This window comes from Notolepis coatsorum (assembly GCF_963971535.1).
Source record: "Notolepis coatsorum genome assembly, chromosome: 7".
NCBI lineage: Eukaryota > Metazoa > Chordata > Actinopteri > Aulopiformes > Paralepididae > Notolepis > Notolepis coatsorum.
Window position 1 is genome coordinate 102,603,561 of NC_140171.1, and position 17,976 is coordinate 102,621,536.

General features: G+C 48.9%; 1 protein-coding gene across 1 annotated transcript; it reads right to left on the bottom strand.

Moving 5' to 3' along the window:
• Positions 1 to 15,560: 15,560 nt before the first annotated feature.
• LOC311231885 (beta-1,3-galactosyltransferase 2-like) lies at positions 15,561 to 16,467 on the bottom strand (the record flags this gene model as incomplete). Its single annotated transcript, XM_084318514.1, has 1 exon — positions 15,561 to 16,467. Exon 1 carries the CDS (start codon positions 16,386 to 16,388, stop codon positions 15,561 to 15,563), a length of 828 nt encoding a protein of 275 aa, XP_084174640.1. The 5' UTR covers positions 16,389 to 16,467.
• Between the last annotated feature and the right edge of the window lie 1,509 nt (positions 16,468 to 17,976).

A 17,976-nucleotide genomic window follows, 5' to 3' on the forward strand; every position in this document is an offset into this window, starting at 1 on the left:
AGTTCACGTTCGAGAGTTTTGCACTTCCGGGTCAAGTATTCGCGCGTGTTAGAAGCAACCTTCCGGTTTGGGTTCAGTCTGTAACAAGCACCCAACGTGAAAGGTATGTGATTATTGTGGCGCACCGTACTTTTATGTTTTACACTGTTGTATATATCTTTTGTATAAGAATTGAATGTTGATAGATAATAATGACTCGATAGTGTTGTGACGAACGGTGTGGTTATATTATATGCACAATTGAAGGTTTTAGTCGGTGTATTTCACCGAGGCAATATAGTCAATTGGTTGTTCTTTGTCAACAGACTTGACGAGTGAACATAAGTGTGACGCTGTTTCTTTGTGGCATTGACCACCCGTTTCATGCAGGTGGCTCCATTGCAGTCCACCGAATAAATGATGAACAGTTATCCATGTGTGCCGACTCTGTTATGGTTTGTAACCGACCCCAATCGCACAACACAAGACAGGTATGAGAGTAAGCCAAGAACTGGGCATTTATTGAAACACACAGAAAAAACGGCACTGTCCCTTTAAGGGAGAACACAAATTAACTGGAAAACAAGAAATGGGAAAAGGCACAGTGCCTTTAGGAGGCGAGCTGGCTAAGGGGAAGGCTAAGGGAACAGGACCAGGGCAAGGGACAAGGGCAGGAACAGGGAGGACTAGGAGGACTGGACGGGATGACTAGGAGGACTAGGAGGACTGGACAGGGAGGGCTAGGAGGACAAGAGTGGGGAAACAGGGACAGAGAAAAACAGACAAGGCCTGGGATAAGGCATTAGAAGAATGTTGCTGCTCTGCAGCTTCTCCCGGGAAGGTTCGTCTGAGGAATAGACGATGACGTCAGAGCCGCTCTGCAGATTCCTCTCGGCAGCTCTCCGAGGTGGAAACGGGACAGAGAGGGAGAGAGAGAGCGGGTTAGCTCAGAGAACAGAGCAGGTGACAGGAGAAGTGACTTGTCCCAAAACAGATAATCCAGTGACAGAATCTTCGGTGTAAATACACACTGCGAGTAATGTCCCAACAAACATCCACGTGATAGAATCTTCGGTGCAAATACACATAGTGAGCGAAGTCCCAATAATAATCCAAGTGATAATATCTTCGGTGTGAATACACACAGTGAGCGATGTTCAAGCAAATATTATCCCAAATGAACTATCCAAAAAGCAAGCACTGGGTGAGTGACAGTCAGACAAAAAGCAGGATCTCTTCAGTGTATTAAACACATGAAAAACGAATAGGGTCAAAGACAGTCTTGCAAAAACTCACCCAGGCGCTGTGCGTAAAGAGAGCGGGATCAAAACAGGGCGAGCGCGTCGCCACGGGGAACGGGTTGTCCAAGCGGAGGTCTGAGTGGTGCGCGACTGCTTGGAGTACGCGCCGGTACGGAGGGCGCATCTGGCGCGGAGGTCTGAGTGGTGCGCGACTGCTTGGAGTGCGCGCCGGTACGGAGGGCGCATCTGGCGCGGAGGTCTGAGGGGTGCGCGTCTGCTTGGAGTACGCGCCGGTACGGAGGACGCATCTGGAGTGCGTCTGAATGCGCGTCTGGAGTGAAGAGCGCGTCTGCGCGGAAGAGCGCGCCGGCTCGGAGAGACGCATCCTCCCGTAGAGTATTAGGAAGCGATGCGCGTCTGGAGTGAAGAGCGCGTCTGCTGCGCGGAGGTCTGGATGCGCGTCTGGGCGTCTGCTGCGCGGAGGTCTGGATGCGCGTCTGGACGTCTGCTGCGCGGAGGTCTGAAGTGGAACACTGGAATACCTCCCGTGGAAGTTTAGAGAGCGCAGTCCAGTGTCTCCTTTCAGGCAAACGGTGACAGGAGGCGAAGGCTTGAGTGCATCTCACGCCGGAGATGAAAACAGCATAACAGACAGAAACCGAACCTCCCGAAGGAGTCTTGGTGATAGAGATATGATACGGAACGACCCGACAGGAACTGAGGGGAGAGCGAGGTACTTAAAGCCCACAGGGGAACTAATTAGAATACACGTCAGGTGCGTGAAGGTAATTGATACTTGAAACTAGAAGTGTGTGTTCGGCACCAGACCAATCAAACACATAATGACAGGTAGTCCAAGGGTGTGGCTGCTGAAGAGCAAACGAACGCGAGGGTGGGGGCTAGTGAAGTGAGGAGACAGGGAATTCAATTGATTAACAGAAAACTAAAGGAACAGAGCGAGTAGGCTTAAAGGAACAGAGCAAGTAGGCTTAAAGGAACAGAGCGAGTAGGTGAGCAAAGGACAAAACCTCACAGTACCCCCCCCCTCCACGGGAGCCACCCGGCGACCCAAAAACACAGACAGAGGGGCAGGGGAAAAAACAAGGCAACAAACAAAAAGTACTGGGCCAAGCCAGCAGGGGAAGCCACAACAAAAGTGGGGCTAGCAACTGGGGCAGGGTAGCCGAGGGGTAACTAGGAAAGCCGAGGGGTAACAAGAGGAGCTGAGGGGTAACTAGGGTAGCTGAGGGGTAACTAGAGGAGCTGAGGGGTAACCAGAGGAGCCGAGGGGTAACCATGGTAGCTGAGGGGTAAGTAGGGTAGCTGAGGGGTAACTGCCAGGGCACTGATAGCTACAGGGCCTATGCTAGCTGTACTGCTACATTAACATAGAGGCTGCGCTAGCTGCCGGAGCTAGACTGGCAGACAGGGCTGGACCAGCATGAGAGAACAAGCTAGCTGGAAGGACAGTCCTAGCTGAGAGAGAAAACTGACCTTGCTAGCTGAAGGGGCAGTCCTAGCAGTGGGAGCAAACTGACCTTGCTAGCTGAAGGGGCAGTCCTAGCAGTGGGAGAAAACTGACCTTGCTAGCTGAAGGGGCAGCCCTAGCAGTGGGAGAAAAACTGACCTTGCTAGCTGAAGGGGCAGTCCTAGCAGTGGGGCAAACTGACCTTGCTAGCTGAAGCGGCAGTCCTAGCAGTGGGAGAAAACTGACCTTGCTAGCTGAAAGGGCAGTCCTAGCAGTGGGAAAACTGACCTTGCTAGCTGAAAGGGCAGTCCTAGCAGTGGGAAAACTGACCTTGCTAGCTGAAAGGGCAGTCCTAGCAGTGGGAAAACTGACCTTGCTAGCTGAAAGGGCAGTCCTAGCAGTGGGAGAAAACTGACCTTGCTAGCTGAAAGGGCAGTCCTAGCAGTGGGAAAAACTGACCTTGCTAGCTGAAAGGGCAGTCCTAGCAGTGGGAAAAAACTGACCTTGCTAGCTGAAAGGGCAGTCCTAGCAGTGGGAAAACTGACCTTGCTAGCTGAAAAGGCAGTCCTAGCAGTGGGAAAAAACTGACCTTGCTAGCTGAAAGGGCAGTCCTAGCAGTGGGAAAAACTGACCTTGCTAGCTGAAAGGGCAGTCCTAGCAGTGGGAGAAAACTGACCTTGCTAGCTGAAAGGGCAGTCCTAGCAGTGGGAAAACTGACCTTGCTAGCTGAAGGAGCAGTCCTAGCAGTGGGAAGGCTACACAAAAAGTGGAGGCCATGCAGAGGGACCGGGTTAGCTGCCTGGGCAAGGCTAGCTACAGGGCCTATGCCAGCAGCAAGGGCTGCATTAACATAGAGGCTGTGCTAGCAGCCGGGGCAAAGCTAGCAGACTGGGGCCATGCTGGTAGTAGAGGCCTAACAAGCTGCAGGGGAGCTAACGAGGCTAACAGGGAAGCAAACAGGGGAGTTAACAGGCTAACAGGGGAGCTAACAGGGGAGACTACAAAAGAAAAGGCAAACTCAACCACACCGTCTGTGCTGGCTGGGGTCGTCGATTGGTCGGGTCGTACTGTTATGGTTTGTAACCGACCCCAATCGCACAACACAAGACAGGTATGAGAGTAAGCCAAGAACTGGGCATTTATTGAAACACACAGAAAAAACGGCACTGTCCCTTTAAGGGAGAACACAAATTAACTGGAAAACAAGAAATGGGAAAAGGCACAGTGCCTTTAGGAGGCGAGCTGGCTAAGGGGAAGGCTAAGGGAACAGGACCAGGGCAAGGGACAAGGGCAGGAACAGGGAGGACTAGGAGGACTGGACGGGATGACTAGGAGGACTAGGAGGACTGGACAGGGAGGGCTAGGAGGACAAGAGTGGGGAAACAGGGACAGAGAAAAACAGACAAGGCCTGGGATAAGGCATTAGAAGAATGTTGCTGCTCTGCAGCTTCTCCCGGGAAGGTTCGTCTGAGGAATAGACGATGACGTCAGAGCCGCTCTGCAGATTCCTCTCGGCAGCTCTCCGAGGTGGAAACGGGACAGAGAGGGAGAGAGAGAGCGGGTTAGCTCAGAGAACAGTTGGGAACAGAGCAGGTGACAGGAGAAGTGACTTGTCCCAAAACAGATAATCCAGTGACAGAATCTTCGGTGTAAATACACACTGCGAGTAATGTCCCAACAAACATCCACGTGATAGAATCTTCGGTGCAAATACACATAGTGAGCGAAGTCCCAATAATAATCCAAGTGATAATATCTTCGGTGTGAATACACACAGTGAGCGATGTTCAAGCAAATATTATCCCAAATGAACTATCCAAAAAGCAAGCACTGGGTGAGTGACAGTCAGACAAAAAGCAGGATCTCTTCAGTGTATTAAACACATGAAAAACGAATAGGGTCAAAGACAGTCTTGCAAAAACTCACCCAGGCGCTGTGCGTAAAGAGAGCGGGATCAAAACAGGGCGAGCGCGTCGCCACGGGGAACGGGTTGTCCAAGCGGAGGTCTGAGTGGTGCGCGACTGCTTGGAGTACGCGCCGGTACGGAGGGCGCATCTGGCGCGGAGGTCTGAGTGGTGCGCGACTGCTTGGAGTGCGCGCCGGTACGGAGGGCGCATCTGGCGCGGAGGTCTGAGGGGTGCGTGTCTGCTTGGAGTACGCGCCGGTACGGAGGACGCATCTGGAGTGCGTCTGAATGCGCGTCTGGAGTGAAGAGCGCGTCTGCGCGGAAGAGCGCGCCGGCTCGGAGAGACGCATCCTCCCGTAGAGTATTAGGAAGCGATGCGCGTCTGGAGTGAAGAGCGCGTCTGCTGCGCGGAGGTCTGGATGCGCGTCTGGGTGTCTGCTGCGCAGAGGTCTGGATGCGCGTCTGGACGTCTGCTGCGCGGAGGTCTGAAGTGGAACACTGGAATACCTCCTGTGGAAGTTTAGAGAGCGCAGTCCAGTGTCTCCTTTCAGGCAAACGGTGACAGGAGGCGAAGGCTTGAGTGCATCTCACGCCGGAGATAAAAACAGCATAACAGACAGAAACCGAACCTCCCGAAGGAGTCTTGGTGATAGAGATATGATACGGAACGACCCGACAGGAACTGAGGGGAGAGCGAGGTACTTAAAGCCCACAGGGGAACTAATTAGAATACACGTCAGGTGCGTGAAGGTAATTGATTCTTGAAACTAGAAGTGTGTGTTCGGCACCAGACCAATCAAACACATAATGACAGGTAGTCCAAGGGTGTGGCTGCTGAAGAGCAAACGAACGCGAGGGTGGGGGCTAGTGAAGTGAGGAGACAGGGAATTCAATTGATTAACAGAAAACTAAAGGAACAGAGCGAGTAGGCTTAAAGGAACAGAGCGAGTAAGCTTAAAGGAACAGAGCGAGTAGGTGAGCAAAGGACAAAACCTCACAGTCTCGTCACTAAGCATCACGCCCAGAACACAACACAGGAGACACGGACAGAACATCCATTACAGTGGACTGCAATGGAGCCACCTGCATGAAACGGGTGGTCAATGCCACAAAGAAACAGCGTCACACTTATGTTCACTCGTCAAGTCTTTCACGTTGGGTGCTTGTTACAGACTCAGCGGCAGCACTGGTGGTCAGTCTCGTCCTTTAAACGACTAAACTCACACCTAGAGAGGGGTGGTGTGGGTGGTATGGATGAGTCCCTCACTGATGTCTCTGATCTTGCTCACTTGTATGAAGACAAGTGTGCCAAAGCACCTAAGGGTTCTCGTACGATCATTCAAGCAACTCAAAAGATTCAAGCTTTCAGTGACCTGTTTTATGCTTCAGTCCTTGTCAACCAGAGTGTTCAGCTTAGAGGCATGTTGGATACTGGCTCTATGTCGTGCAGTATCAGTGAATATGCAGTGGAGAAGCTCCGCTCTGGGGGTGTTTTACCTGGGAAGCAACAGCCTGAAGAAAATATTGTTTTGATTGGCTGTGGTGGTCTGGAGACGAGGCCTGATGGTTTTTATGATTTAGACATGCAGCTTTATGGGGTCTCCTTTACTGTACCCACTTTGGTCGTGCCCGGTCAACATGATGACCTGATAGTTGGCACGAATGTCCTTAAACATGTTACCCACATCCTGAAGGGTGGTAGTGAGTACAGGGATCTCGCATCGAGACCAGAGCCTCAGTCAAGTCCGGAAGTGGAGCAGTTTCTGTCCATGTTTACGAACGTGGAGCGCTGGAGGGGCGGTACGGTTCCCGAGAAAATTGGTACCGTGAAGCTCACCCAGGCCGTGACGCTCCTACCGAGACACGAGCACTTAGTCTGGGGCAGACTCCCTGCTAAGGTACCTATGTCACCTGGGAGCACTGTAATCGTGGAGCCAACAGACTCCAAGGCTATGCCATGAGGTGTTCTTGTGGGTCGGCTCGTTACACCACTCTGGGGAGATAGGTGGGTGCCCATGACTGTTGTCAATCCGTCTGACAAACCTATCACACTAAAAAGGAACTGCAAGTTGGCTGATGTTTCAGTGTGTTTGGTGATTGAGGACTTGGATGCTTTTCAGGGACTGCAGGCAGTTTCGGAAAGGCGAGAGCCTGACGCCCCAGGTTGTGCCGGTCCTCCGGCCTCGCCGGCTAGGAGTTTGTCAGAGCTCGGGCTCGGTGACATTGACATCAGTTCTTGCCAGGTCAGTGAAGCCTGCAAGTCTCAGCTTGTGCAGTTGATAACTGAATATAGCGACATCTTTTCCAAGGACTCGTTGGACTGTGGTGAGGTCAAGGGGTACACTCATCGCATCCGTCTTGGATGAGCGCCCCTTTCGATTGCCCTACAGGAGGGTCCCCCCGGCTCACTATCAGAAGCTGAGACAGGTTCTCACTGATATGGAGGAAAAGGGGATTATCAGGAAGTCCTCGAGTGAGTACGCTTCACCTCTTGTAATGGTCTGGAAAAAGGACGGGGGGGTTCGCATCTGCACTGATTTCAGATGGTTGAATGCGCGCACCCTGAAGGACGCTCACCCCTTGCCACACCAGTCTGATTGTCTTGCCGCGCTTGGGGGCAATTGCCTTTTTAGTACGATGGATCTCACCTCTGGCTTCTTTAACATCCCAATGCATGAGGATGACAAGAAGTACACGGCTTTCACGAACCCCCTCGGGTTGCATGAGTACAATCGCATGCCACAGGGTCTATGTAATAGCCCTGCAGCCTTTATGAGAATGATGACTGGAATCTTTGGGGACATGAACTTTACAAAACTGTTGTGTTACCTTGACGATCTCCTGGTCTTCGCGCCGTCAGAAGATGAGGCCCTGTCTAGGCTCCACACCGTGTTTCAGAGGTTGAGGGAGAACAACCTGAAACTGGCTCCCAAGAAGTGTCACCTGCTGCAGCAGGAGGTTAGGTTCTTGGGCCATGTGGTCGGTGGTGGGGGCGTGTCTGTTGATCCCTCCAAGGTGGAGGTTATCTCCAACATGACAGTACAAGATCTCATGGAGGTTGATGGGTGCACACCCTCTGTCCGTAGGATCAAGTCGTTTCTCGGGATGGTATTCTATTACCAGCATTTCCTCCCAAACTGCTCTGCTGTTGCGAAGCCATTGTTCGCCCTTACGGCTGGACAAAAGAGGAAGGGGAGGTCCCCTAAGGACAAGAAACCACCTGGCAGCTTTCGTAGGCTCACCCCTGCCGACTGGACAGCGGTCTGTGGGGAAGCTTTCGATAGGCTGAAAACAATGTTACTGGAGTGTGTCGTGCTCGCCCATCCAGATTTTGAGGAGCCTTTTGTCCTCTCAGTTGATGCGTCATTGGACGGACTTGGCGCTGTGCTGTCGCAGGTACCTCGAGGTGAGTCTAAGGCCAGGCCTGTCGCTTTTGCAAGCAAGACCCTCAGTGCTTCACAGCGTAAGTATCCAGCGTATAGACTGGAGTTCATGGCCTTGAAATGGAGCATATGCGAGAAGTTCAGCCATTGGCTGAAGGGTCAGAGATTCACAGTTTGGACAGACAATAACCCGTTGACTATTATCTGCTTACGAAGCCAAAGCTCGACGCATGTGAGATTCGCTGGGTGTCTAAACTTGCGTCTTTTGACTTTGATCTCAAACACCTGCCAGGGAAGAAGAATGTGGTGGCGGACGCTTTGAGTCGTGACCCGTTCGCTAAGCATGTTAGTCAGAGGTTATTGAGGGAGCCGTACCCGGCTCTTGTGCAGGAAGCGGGGGCAGTTGAGGGGGACTCTGTGCAGGATGTTTTCAGGATCAGTTGTCAGTCCCAGACGGTGAGTAGCTCACTACTCGGGATGGCTTGTGGGACAGATGAGATCAGAGCCCTTTGTCAGTCTAAATGTGATTGGATTGGTGCTGCTGAGTCCAGAGCGCTGGGTTTGGTCCAGAACATCCAACATCTGTCCAAGGGCCAGGATGTTTTACCGATGTTTTCAGTTGAGGAGCTCAGGTTGAGCCAGGAACGGGACACTTGCATCTCTAGGGTGCTACCCTTTGTCGCTGTTCGGAAGCGACCATCTAGACGGGAGAGGCACGGCGCTGACCAGAAGGTTCTCAGGCTGTTGAAACAGTGGGACAAACTGGAGGTTCGTGATGGTGTCCTGTACCGCGTGACAAGGGACCAAGTGTCCAAGCAGAGGAGAACTCAGTATGTGCTGCCGCTGAGTCTGAAGGACAAGGCATTGTCTGGCATCCATGATCTGGCAGGTCATCAGGGCCAGGATCGCACTCTTTCTCTTGCCAGGCAACGTTTTTATTGGCCAGATATGGAGAGGGATGTCAGGGCATATGTCAGGTGTTGTCAAAGATGTGTGTATGGGAAGTCCCCGGAGCCTGCTGCTCGTGCGACCCTTGAAAGTATCAAGAGCTCCGCGCCGATGCAGTTAGTGTGTATGGATTTCTGGTCCGCTGAGGACAGCAATCAGCGGTCAGTGGACGTGTTGGTGGTGACTGACCATTTCACCAAGTTGGCGCACGTGTTCCCATGCGCTAATCAGACGGCGAAGCAAGTTGCCAGAAAGCTCTGGGACAACGTGTTTTGTGTGTACGGGTTCCCTGAGAGAATACTCGCAGATCAAGGTGCCAATTTTGAGAGCAATTTGATTGCTGAGCTCCTCAGGTTGGCGGGAGTGGCCAAATCCCACACAACGGCCTATCATCCCATGGGTAACGGTGGGACAGAGCGCTTTAACCGCAACATGCTCCGCTCTCTCCCGCTTCGGAAGAAGCACCAGTGGCCGCAGCAGGTCCAGACACTCACGTTTGCTTACAATGCCACTGTTCATGAGACCACGGGTTACGCGCCTTTCTTTTTAATGTTTGGCCGCGTCCCTAAACTACCAGTGGATGTCATGTTCAAGAAGGTCTTGAATGACCCTGGAGTTGTTGATTACGATTCCTATGCTGGCTCCCTGCTTTCGTGTCTGAAGAGTGCCATGGAGATCGCTCAGAAGCACTCCACCGTTGAGCAACAGCACCAGACCCGACAGTACAACAAGCGTGTCAAGGGTACTTACCTGTCTGTGGGGGATCGGGTTCTGGTAGCAAATCAGGGAGAGCGGGGAAAGCGGAAGTTGGCTGACAAATGGGAGGATGGAGTGTATACGGTTGATGGTGTCAACCCCAGTATCCATGTCTATAAGATTCAGGATGTAGGGGGGCGCACAAGGGTAGTGCACAGGAACCGATTGCTGGAGGTCAACTTCTTGCCTTTTCCTGAGCTAGAGCAGGGGGAGGACGCCAGTGAAATTGGTCAGGCGTTTGATGACGGAGAGTCCGATGAGGGGGACTGTGATAGTAGTGACGGTATGGATCCTGTATCTGGAGTTTGGTCTGAGGGCGGTGTTGCACATGACCTGACCGACTCTGTGGAGGTAGAGGGGCCTGTGGTCTCGTCACTTACACACTCTTTTGACTCTGTGTTGGCTGTGACAGATGGGTTAGGTCAGGTTAGCCCAGTAGCTAGTCCTGCAGGGGCCACTGCTCAATGTACACCTGACACACAGGCACAGCGCACAGAGGCTTCTCACTCACCTGACATAGTTGTCATAGCTCACACCGATTCAGATGCGGAGGCTTCTCACTCACCTGACATAGTTGTCACAGCTCAAACTGATTCAGATGCAGGGGCTTCACACTCACCTGACATGGGTGTTGCGGTTCCCACTGATTTACACCCTCACGTAGGGAGTGATGGTCGGGTTAGGACACGTACAGGGAGAGTAGTGAGATCAGTGAACAGGTTGATAGAATCTATGGTTCAGATGCCATTTCTGAGGGGGGTGACGGGTTGAGTTGTGGTGGAGGTTAGGGTTCACCAAAGCCAGTTTTTTTCTTTTGTATTGCTGGTTTGAGTAGGTGTCTATCAGACAGCTTTGAGGGCCATGAGTTGTGTGGCGTATCAGGCGTCATATTGATCTAAGGGAATTTTGAGATCTGATCAATTTTTTTATTCTCTGAACCTCTTGTGGGGGGTGACTTTTGAGTCGAATGGGGGACTAGGTCCTTTTTCTCTGGTGCCAGGTCTAGGTTAGTGGTAGACTACCTATTTATTTTTTTCTCTTTTTATATCCCTCTTGCTCTGCTGACACAGGATGTTGGTGAAATTTCAGGAGGGGTGAATGTAACAAGTGTCAATTGAACATTGTTTATTATTTTATGTCACCAAATCCTGTTTACAAATGTTTACAAGTGGTTACTATTGTTTATTATTTATTATTTCTTTATACCAAAGACACTTTTATCTGAACGTAACTTGGAAAGTTCACGTTTGAGAGTTTTGCACTTCCGGGTCAAGTATTTGCGCGTGTTAGAAGCAACCTTCCGGTTTGGGTTCAGTCTGTAACAAGCACCCAACGTGAAAGGTATGTGATTATTGTGGCGCACCGTACTTTTATGTTTTACATGTTGTATATATCTTTTGTATAAGAATTGAATGTTGATAGATAATAATGCCTCGATAGTGTTGTGACGAACGGTGTGGTTATATTATATGCACAATTGAAGGTTTTAGTCTGTGTATTTCACCGAGGCAATATAGTCAATTGGTTGTTCTTTGTCAACAGACTTGACGAGTGAACATAAGTGTGACGCTGTTTCTTTGTGGCATTGACCACCCGTTTCATGCAGGTATGTGCCTTAAGATGTTGATTTATTGTGCAAATATAATTGTTTAGAGTCTGTAACAAGCACCCAACGTGAAAGACTTGACGAGTGAACATAAGTGTGACGCTGTTTCTTTGTGGCATTGACCACCCGTTTCATGCAGGTGGCTCCATTGCAGTCCACCGAATAAATGATGAACAGTTATCCATGTGTGCCGACTCGTCACTAAGCATCACGCCCAGAACACAACGCAGGAGACACGGACAGAACATCCGTTACATGTACACAGATACGATTGCATAGAATATGTGTTGATATACTCCGTAATACGACTCAGGTACCTTGTTCTGACAACGACAGTAACGGGGAGGGTTGTGGGGGGGAGGGAGAGGGTTTAGGGGGGTCTGTTATAACTGACACTGTCGTAAATATTAATACTGTCATTGTTATTTTTCTTGCTGTTCTCCTCTGATACAGAGGCCAAATGTTTATGCTCCAAACACTCCAATGGACTTGTCTAAAAGGAGGGGGGAGGGAGGGAGAAACGAGCGGGGGGGAAATCTATTCAATGTTAATTGTTTGTAAAATTGAGAAATGCAAATTAAAATATATTGGGGAAAAAATAAAATTTAAATAAGTTATCACGTTATAACGTGAAACGTTTTATGTTAAAACAATAAGTTATCACGTTATAATGTGAAACATTTTATGTTTTTCTTTCTGGTGTGGCAGCAATACGCTTCCGTTGAAAAGATAACATCAGCAGCTTGTTTTCTCTTCTTTACGCTCTAATTCTTTCAGACGGTTTTCTAGGCGTTACAGGAAGATTCCTCCCCTTACCTGGTCAGCTAGCGAGGTGAGGCTGGTACCTCTATCTTCCTCAGGGACTCTAGTTTCAGACAGTGGTGGAAGAAGTAAAGGAACTGTGTACTTATTCCACCAGTGGGTGTTGGTTGCGCGTGTTGGCCGGTTAGTAACAGATACTATGATATAGAAACCAGTGGAACGGGATGTGCAGGATTAAGTGTAAGTGTAAGTAAGTGTTCTATACCTGTACCCACAGCCCTATGTTCCCACAGCCCTATGTTCCCACATTTCCTTTTTTCATACATTTCTATCTGATTTGATCCCCCTTTCTCTTAATTTGGTAGCCAATTACACCCAACCTATTATCCAATTGTCCTATGGTAGTAGAGGGTTAGTCCGGGAACATAGGGCTGTGGGACCATTAAGCTGTGGGAACATAGGGCCTACTTTTGAGAAGAATCTTAGAAATGTGGGAACTTAGGGCTGTGGGAACATAGGGCCTAATGTTTAGAAATATCTTAGAAATGTGGAAACATAGGGCTGTGGGAACATAGGGCCTAATGTTTAGAAATATCTTAGAAATGTGGGAACATAGGGCTGTGGGACCATTGGGCTGTGGGAACATAGGGCTGACCCGTATACAAACATACCGTGTTCGAGCCAATCAGCAATACCAACTGAGTCATGTGACTAAGTTGCCCCCTACCTGCGCGAGCTGCTGCGCTAAAATAATACGACTCTATGGATAAGTCAAGTCAAGTCAGTTTTATTTGTATAGCACATTTACAAATGACTAGCAGCCAAACCAAAGTGCTTCACATGATAAAAACATATACAATGCAATAAAATACACTAAAATTACAGAAAAAAGGTATAGTACAGTACATATAAGAAAGCAAGGGCAAAGTGCAATATAAAAAGAGAGGGATAGGGGAGCTCCCGTAGCTCACCGCATATCTCGGCGCTATTTCTGCGTCGGGGAAAACCGTGCTCGTCACGGATCTGGGGGACACGAGTTCGATTCCCGGACCCGCCGTCATTTCTCAGAATGTCTTCCCCTGCTCTACATCCCATTTCAACCTGTTTCTGTCGGTCATGCTTTACCAGAAAAGCGATAAACGCTAAAAAAAAAAAAAGAAAAAAAAAAGGAGACAGGATTGCCTGCGGCTTGGGCCAGTCGTCATACTATCTCAATTGACAGAGGTAGTGGGTGGAAGTCGATGGCTGGGGTTTGGATGTTGTGGACAGCGACTCCTACAGGTCGGTTGGGTGATGCCTGCACAGCAGAGACAGGAAGTATCGGGGGCAGCGTGAGCCTCCCACGCGTTACTCCTCGCCACTGAGAGTCTGCACTGTCTGGTGAAAACATGCGACAGGCTGCCTCCTTGTGTACCGGAGGGGACACGTGATGCAAGGCTTCTATCCTCACTACAGCCGACCAGTAGGAGGCATAGTCTAGCAACATTCAAGACAGGGGAGGGGAGAATTGGCAATACGAAATTGGGATGGGAGAAAAATAGAAAAATAAGGAGAACAAAGTGGATAAAAAAAAAGAGACAGGAAAATTGGATAAAAACTCCAGAGTGACAGCGGACATCAGTAAATGCTAGGCTAGCTCTGGTCAAAGGCCAGGGAGAAAAGGTGTGTTTTGAGCAATGATTTAAAAACCTCTAGGCTCTGGGGAGATCTTATGTGGGGGAGGCTCTTCCAGAGCCGGGGGGCAGCAGCAGTGAAGGCTCTATCTCCCCTAGTTTTAAGCCTGGTCCTAGGCACCTCTAGCAGCAGCTGGTCAGCAGACCTTAGGGCTCTGGATGGGGTGTGGTGATGCAGGAGCTCAGCTAAGTACAGTGGAGCCAGCCCGTGTAGTGTATTAAAAACAGTCAGTAAAAGTTTTAAATCGATACGGATAAACCATGGCACTCCTCTGACTAAAAGTAGTTTCAAACAAAAACGGCTGGATGTCATTTAGCCAAATCAGCAGCATGGCTGTGAGTGTTGAGTCTTTCACCTTTTACATATATAGCTTTGGCATGGATTGATTGTTTAGATTGCTAGCATGGCTAACAAATGCAAATATATTGTAGTCTGCCCTGTTGTTCTGACCAGGATTACGTTCCTTTCTGCCCCGGTGATGCGTACACTGAGTCTGACGTATACAGCAGACTCAGGTCTATTGAAACTCCAGGGCAAAGGTATGGTTTTACCGAGACAGGAGGGTAATGTCTAGAGGGAATCCATGTTACAGCCGGCTGCCTCTGACCACGGAGGAACAATGTTCTGTGCGTGTTGCACTGATGACCCACATGACATCACTGCTCACATGACCCACATGACATCACTGCTCACATGACCTACATGACATCACTCCTCAAATGACATCACAGCAGCTTTATGAAACTCTGCCATTGTGCCTGGCTGGGCTGGTGTGTGGTGATGGTTGTGGTGGTGGGGCCCAAAGTGATACTTTTTCAAAAACAAACAAATAAACAGCCCTTAAATACACAAAAGTAAACAAGTAAACAAAACACTACAACAGTGTGTCTAAAAATTATCCCGGCCAATTTTTATCAATAATAATAAAATTGATTTTCTTTTTACATTGAAGAGATAAACCAAATAAAGCACAATGTTATTGCAAACAAAAAGCCCTGTTTGTACAAATGTTTTGTAAGAAGTGACATTCTGAGGCAGCTGGGGCCCTGATAGACCTGACTGAAGACCTAACCTGACTGAAGACCTGACTGAAGACCTGACTGAAGACCTAACCTGACTGAAGACCTGACTGAAGACCTGACCTGACTGAAGACCTGACTGAAGACATAACTGAAGACCTGCCTGAAGACCTGCCTGAAGACCTGACTGAAGACCTGTGGCTACCCACTGCTCCTATTCCTGGTATGTGTAAATTGTTGGGATGGGTTAAATACAGAGGATACATTCCTGGTATATGTAAATTGTTTGGATGAGTTAAATGCAGAGGATACATTCCTGGTATATGTAAATTGTTTGGATGAGTTAAATGCAGAGGTACATTCCTGGTATATGTAAATGTTTGTCCTTGGCAAATAAGGAGTTTCCTTTCGTATTTAAACACAGCCACTCTTTATACAACATGCATGACATTCCAGAGATATGACACATTTCCCAGTGTAGTCGGAAGTGTAGTTGAACTAGTTCAGTGTTTCTTTGACGAGCCTACATTGTGAGAGTAGTTAAGATGTTATTTATACACCTGACATTCTTCTCTAACTGAATAATGGTCAGGAGCAAACAAAAAACACCAATAAAAATGTATGCCACTGGCATTACAAAAGCAGTAGTGCGTGGCGAGAACCACTAAATAAAATGTCACAAATTGCAATAGCAAATCTAACAATAACTTAAAATCCACATTCCCTTTGATTACCTTCATCAATATACTCTCCCGGTGACTCTGGGAAACGGAGTCCTAACAAGGTGAGTATGAGTCCTAACAAAGTGAGTCTGAGTCCTAACAAGGTGAGTCCGACTTCTTCAAGTCTGTCCAATACTTCACCAACGTTTTTGCAGACGGGAGTATGTACGTAATGATTTTAGAAAATTCACAGCGGTTGTACCTTTGTAAGTAGGTCTTGAACTGCGAGGGGTGCGGAGGCGGAGTGATCGCCAGCCCTAGTTTCTTCATGCACACGCCAATATAGGCGTCCTCTATATTAAACGGCTTGATATCCTTTGAGATCTCCATATATTTCTGTGGTAAGTCATTGGAGAAGACGTAGCCCATGCCCAGGGTGTAGGTGGGGTAGGAACGGTCCGGGTACATCTCCACTGGCACGTACCACTTGGAGCTCCTAGAGCGGACGACCGGCCTGTTCCACATTAGCATCCCTGTCAGGTAGTTCTGCGTGGGGATGCCGGGCTTCTGCAGCATCGCCACAAGGTTGTCGACGTTCAGGAACATGTCCGAGTCCACTTTCATGGCGTAGGGGGCCCCTGGGCACCGAATGGTCAGCCAGTTCATGATCACCATAGTCTTGATGGTCAGGTTGAGGTAGGTGTCCATGAAGTCACTTTGGATCAGGTCGTGGTACTGCAGGCTCTCCTGCCTGACCTTCTCTCGCTGCTGCAGAGCGTCTGCTCCCCCGGGGAGGCCCAGCAGGAAGAGAGTCTGGACCAGCTGCCCATGAACCAGGGTCTCGTTGCCCCATGTCTTCCTGATGGCGTCCCGGGCCGCCAGGTTACCAGGTGCAACTGGAACCATGAGAACCAGGAAGGGGGTCTTGTTTTTGCACGCCACTGTGTCATCCACGATGAAGTGATAGTTGGGTGCGTAGGCCATGTGGTACTGAAAGACACGGGTGGTTTCTTTAGGTACCTCTGTGCTGGTTGAGTCAGTCTTTGTGTCTCTTGTGGTCTGACTCGTTGTATGAGCTCCTTTGTTTTGATAGGCTTGTTGAGGAGGAGGAGGAGGAGGATTGTGGGTTATCCGCGTGCTGCCGTTGGCCCTGAGATACGGCACATGGAGTGGAAAGCTCTCCCACCAAGTCAGAGAATGGCTGGACTGAGTATAGTAGAAGGCCATGGCCACCACGCTGATCAGGGTAAGCAGCCGAAAGATGGAGCGAAACGAAGGCCTCCTCAGACAGTGCCCCACAACGTTACTAGATTGGAGAGAAAGATAAAATAAGCATTGAGCTATTATCAGACCGGGAATAACAAAAATTGTCATTCACTCTGGATCGTTTGACATCCTGCGAAAGAAGACTGGCACAGAGACTTTGAAAGACGATTTCACACGTTTAATGAACACACTAGACAAACATCAGTCTGTGTACACAAACACTGATGTGTCCATCAGTGGACCAATTGCATGCTTTCGCAGAGGACAGGAAGCATTCAGTCGACTCCTAAATTTTAATTCATGGTTAGGGGCTGCATGTCTCGTACACGGCCTGAAATTCATTGACAACTTCAATGTTTTCTGGAATAACCCAGAACGTTTTCAAAGAAATGGCTTCTTCCCAAATCGCTTAGGTTCAAAGCTCCTATCAGCAAACATGCGTCATGCCTTGATGGCCTCCAAGAATATTAAGCTCATACCAGCACGAGAGATAGTCATGAAGGACACAATCTCACCACGAAGTACAGCACAAGACGTCCCGTCCCCATCCCCCCCCCCATATCACACAAGGCCATCTTGTCTGATCAAATGTCCCCGAAAGCACAGTGCAGTCAGTACGGTACAGTATAGCACAATTACCATGCCATCTCTCAAAACATACAAGTAATCATAACCAGCAAATGGCATGGTGAAAAATATACGCCACCAATGCGTTTACCTGCTATTAACCTCAGGGCCATCACGGTCAAACCAAAGCAGACCTCCTCTAAAGAAGTCCAACAAATAAAATTAGCTTTCCTAAATGTCAGATCACTGAATAATAAAACATTCTTAGTAAATGATCTGATTAAAGAAAATAACTTAGATTGCATCTGCCTAGTAGAGACATGGCTAAATAATGACACAGCTACATCAATAATGATAGAAGCTTGTCCACCAGACTATAACTTTTTTCAAATACCCAGAAAAAATAAAAGGGGCGGAGGAGTTGCAGCAATCTTCTCCTCAAAACTCTTGTTTAGAATCACAGAACTAGGCGAGTTCATGTCAATGGAATATCTTGCCATTGAACTAAAAACAGAATCAACTATTATTGTCACAATATACCGCCCGCCTAGACACTCACCAATATTTATACAGGAGCTCTCTGAACTGATCTCACTATGTGTTACCGGATATGATAAGGTGATCCTAAATGGAGACCTGAACATCCATTTTAATAAGAAAACAGACTCCAAAACTATGGAACTAAAAAATCTACTGGATAGCTTTGACCTAATACAGCATATAACAAATGCAACTCACC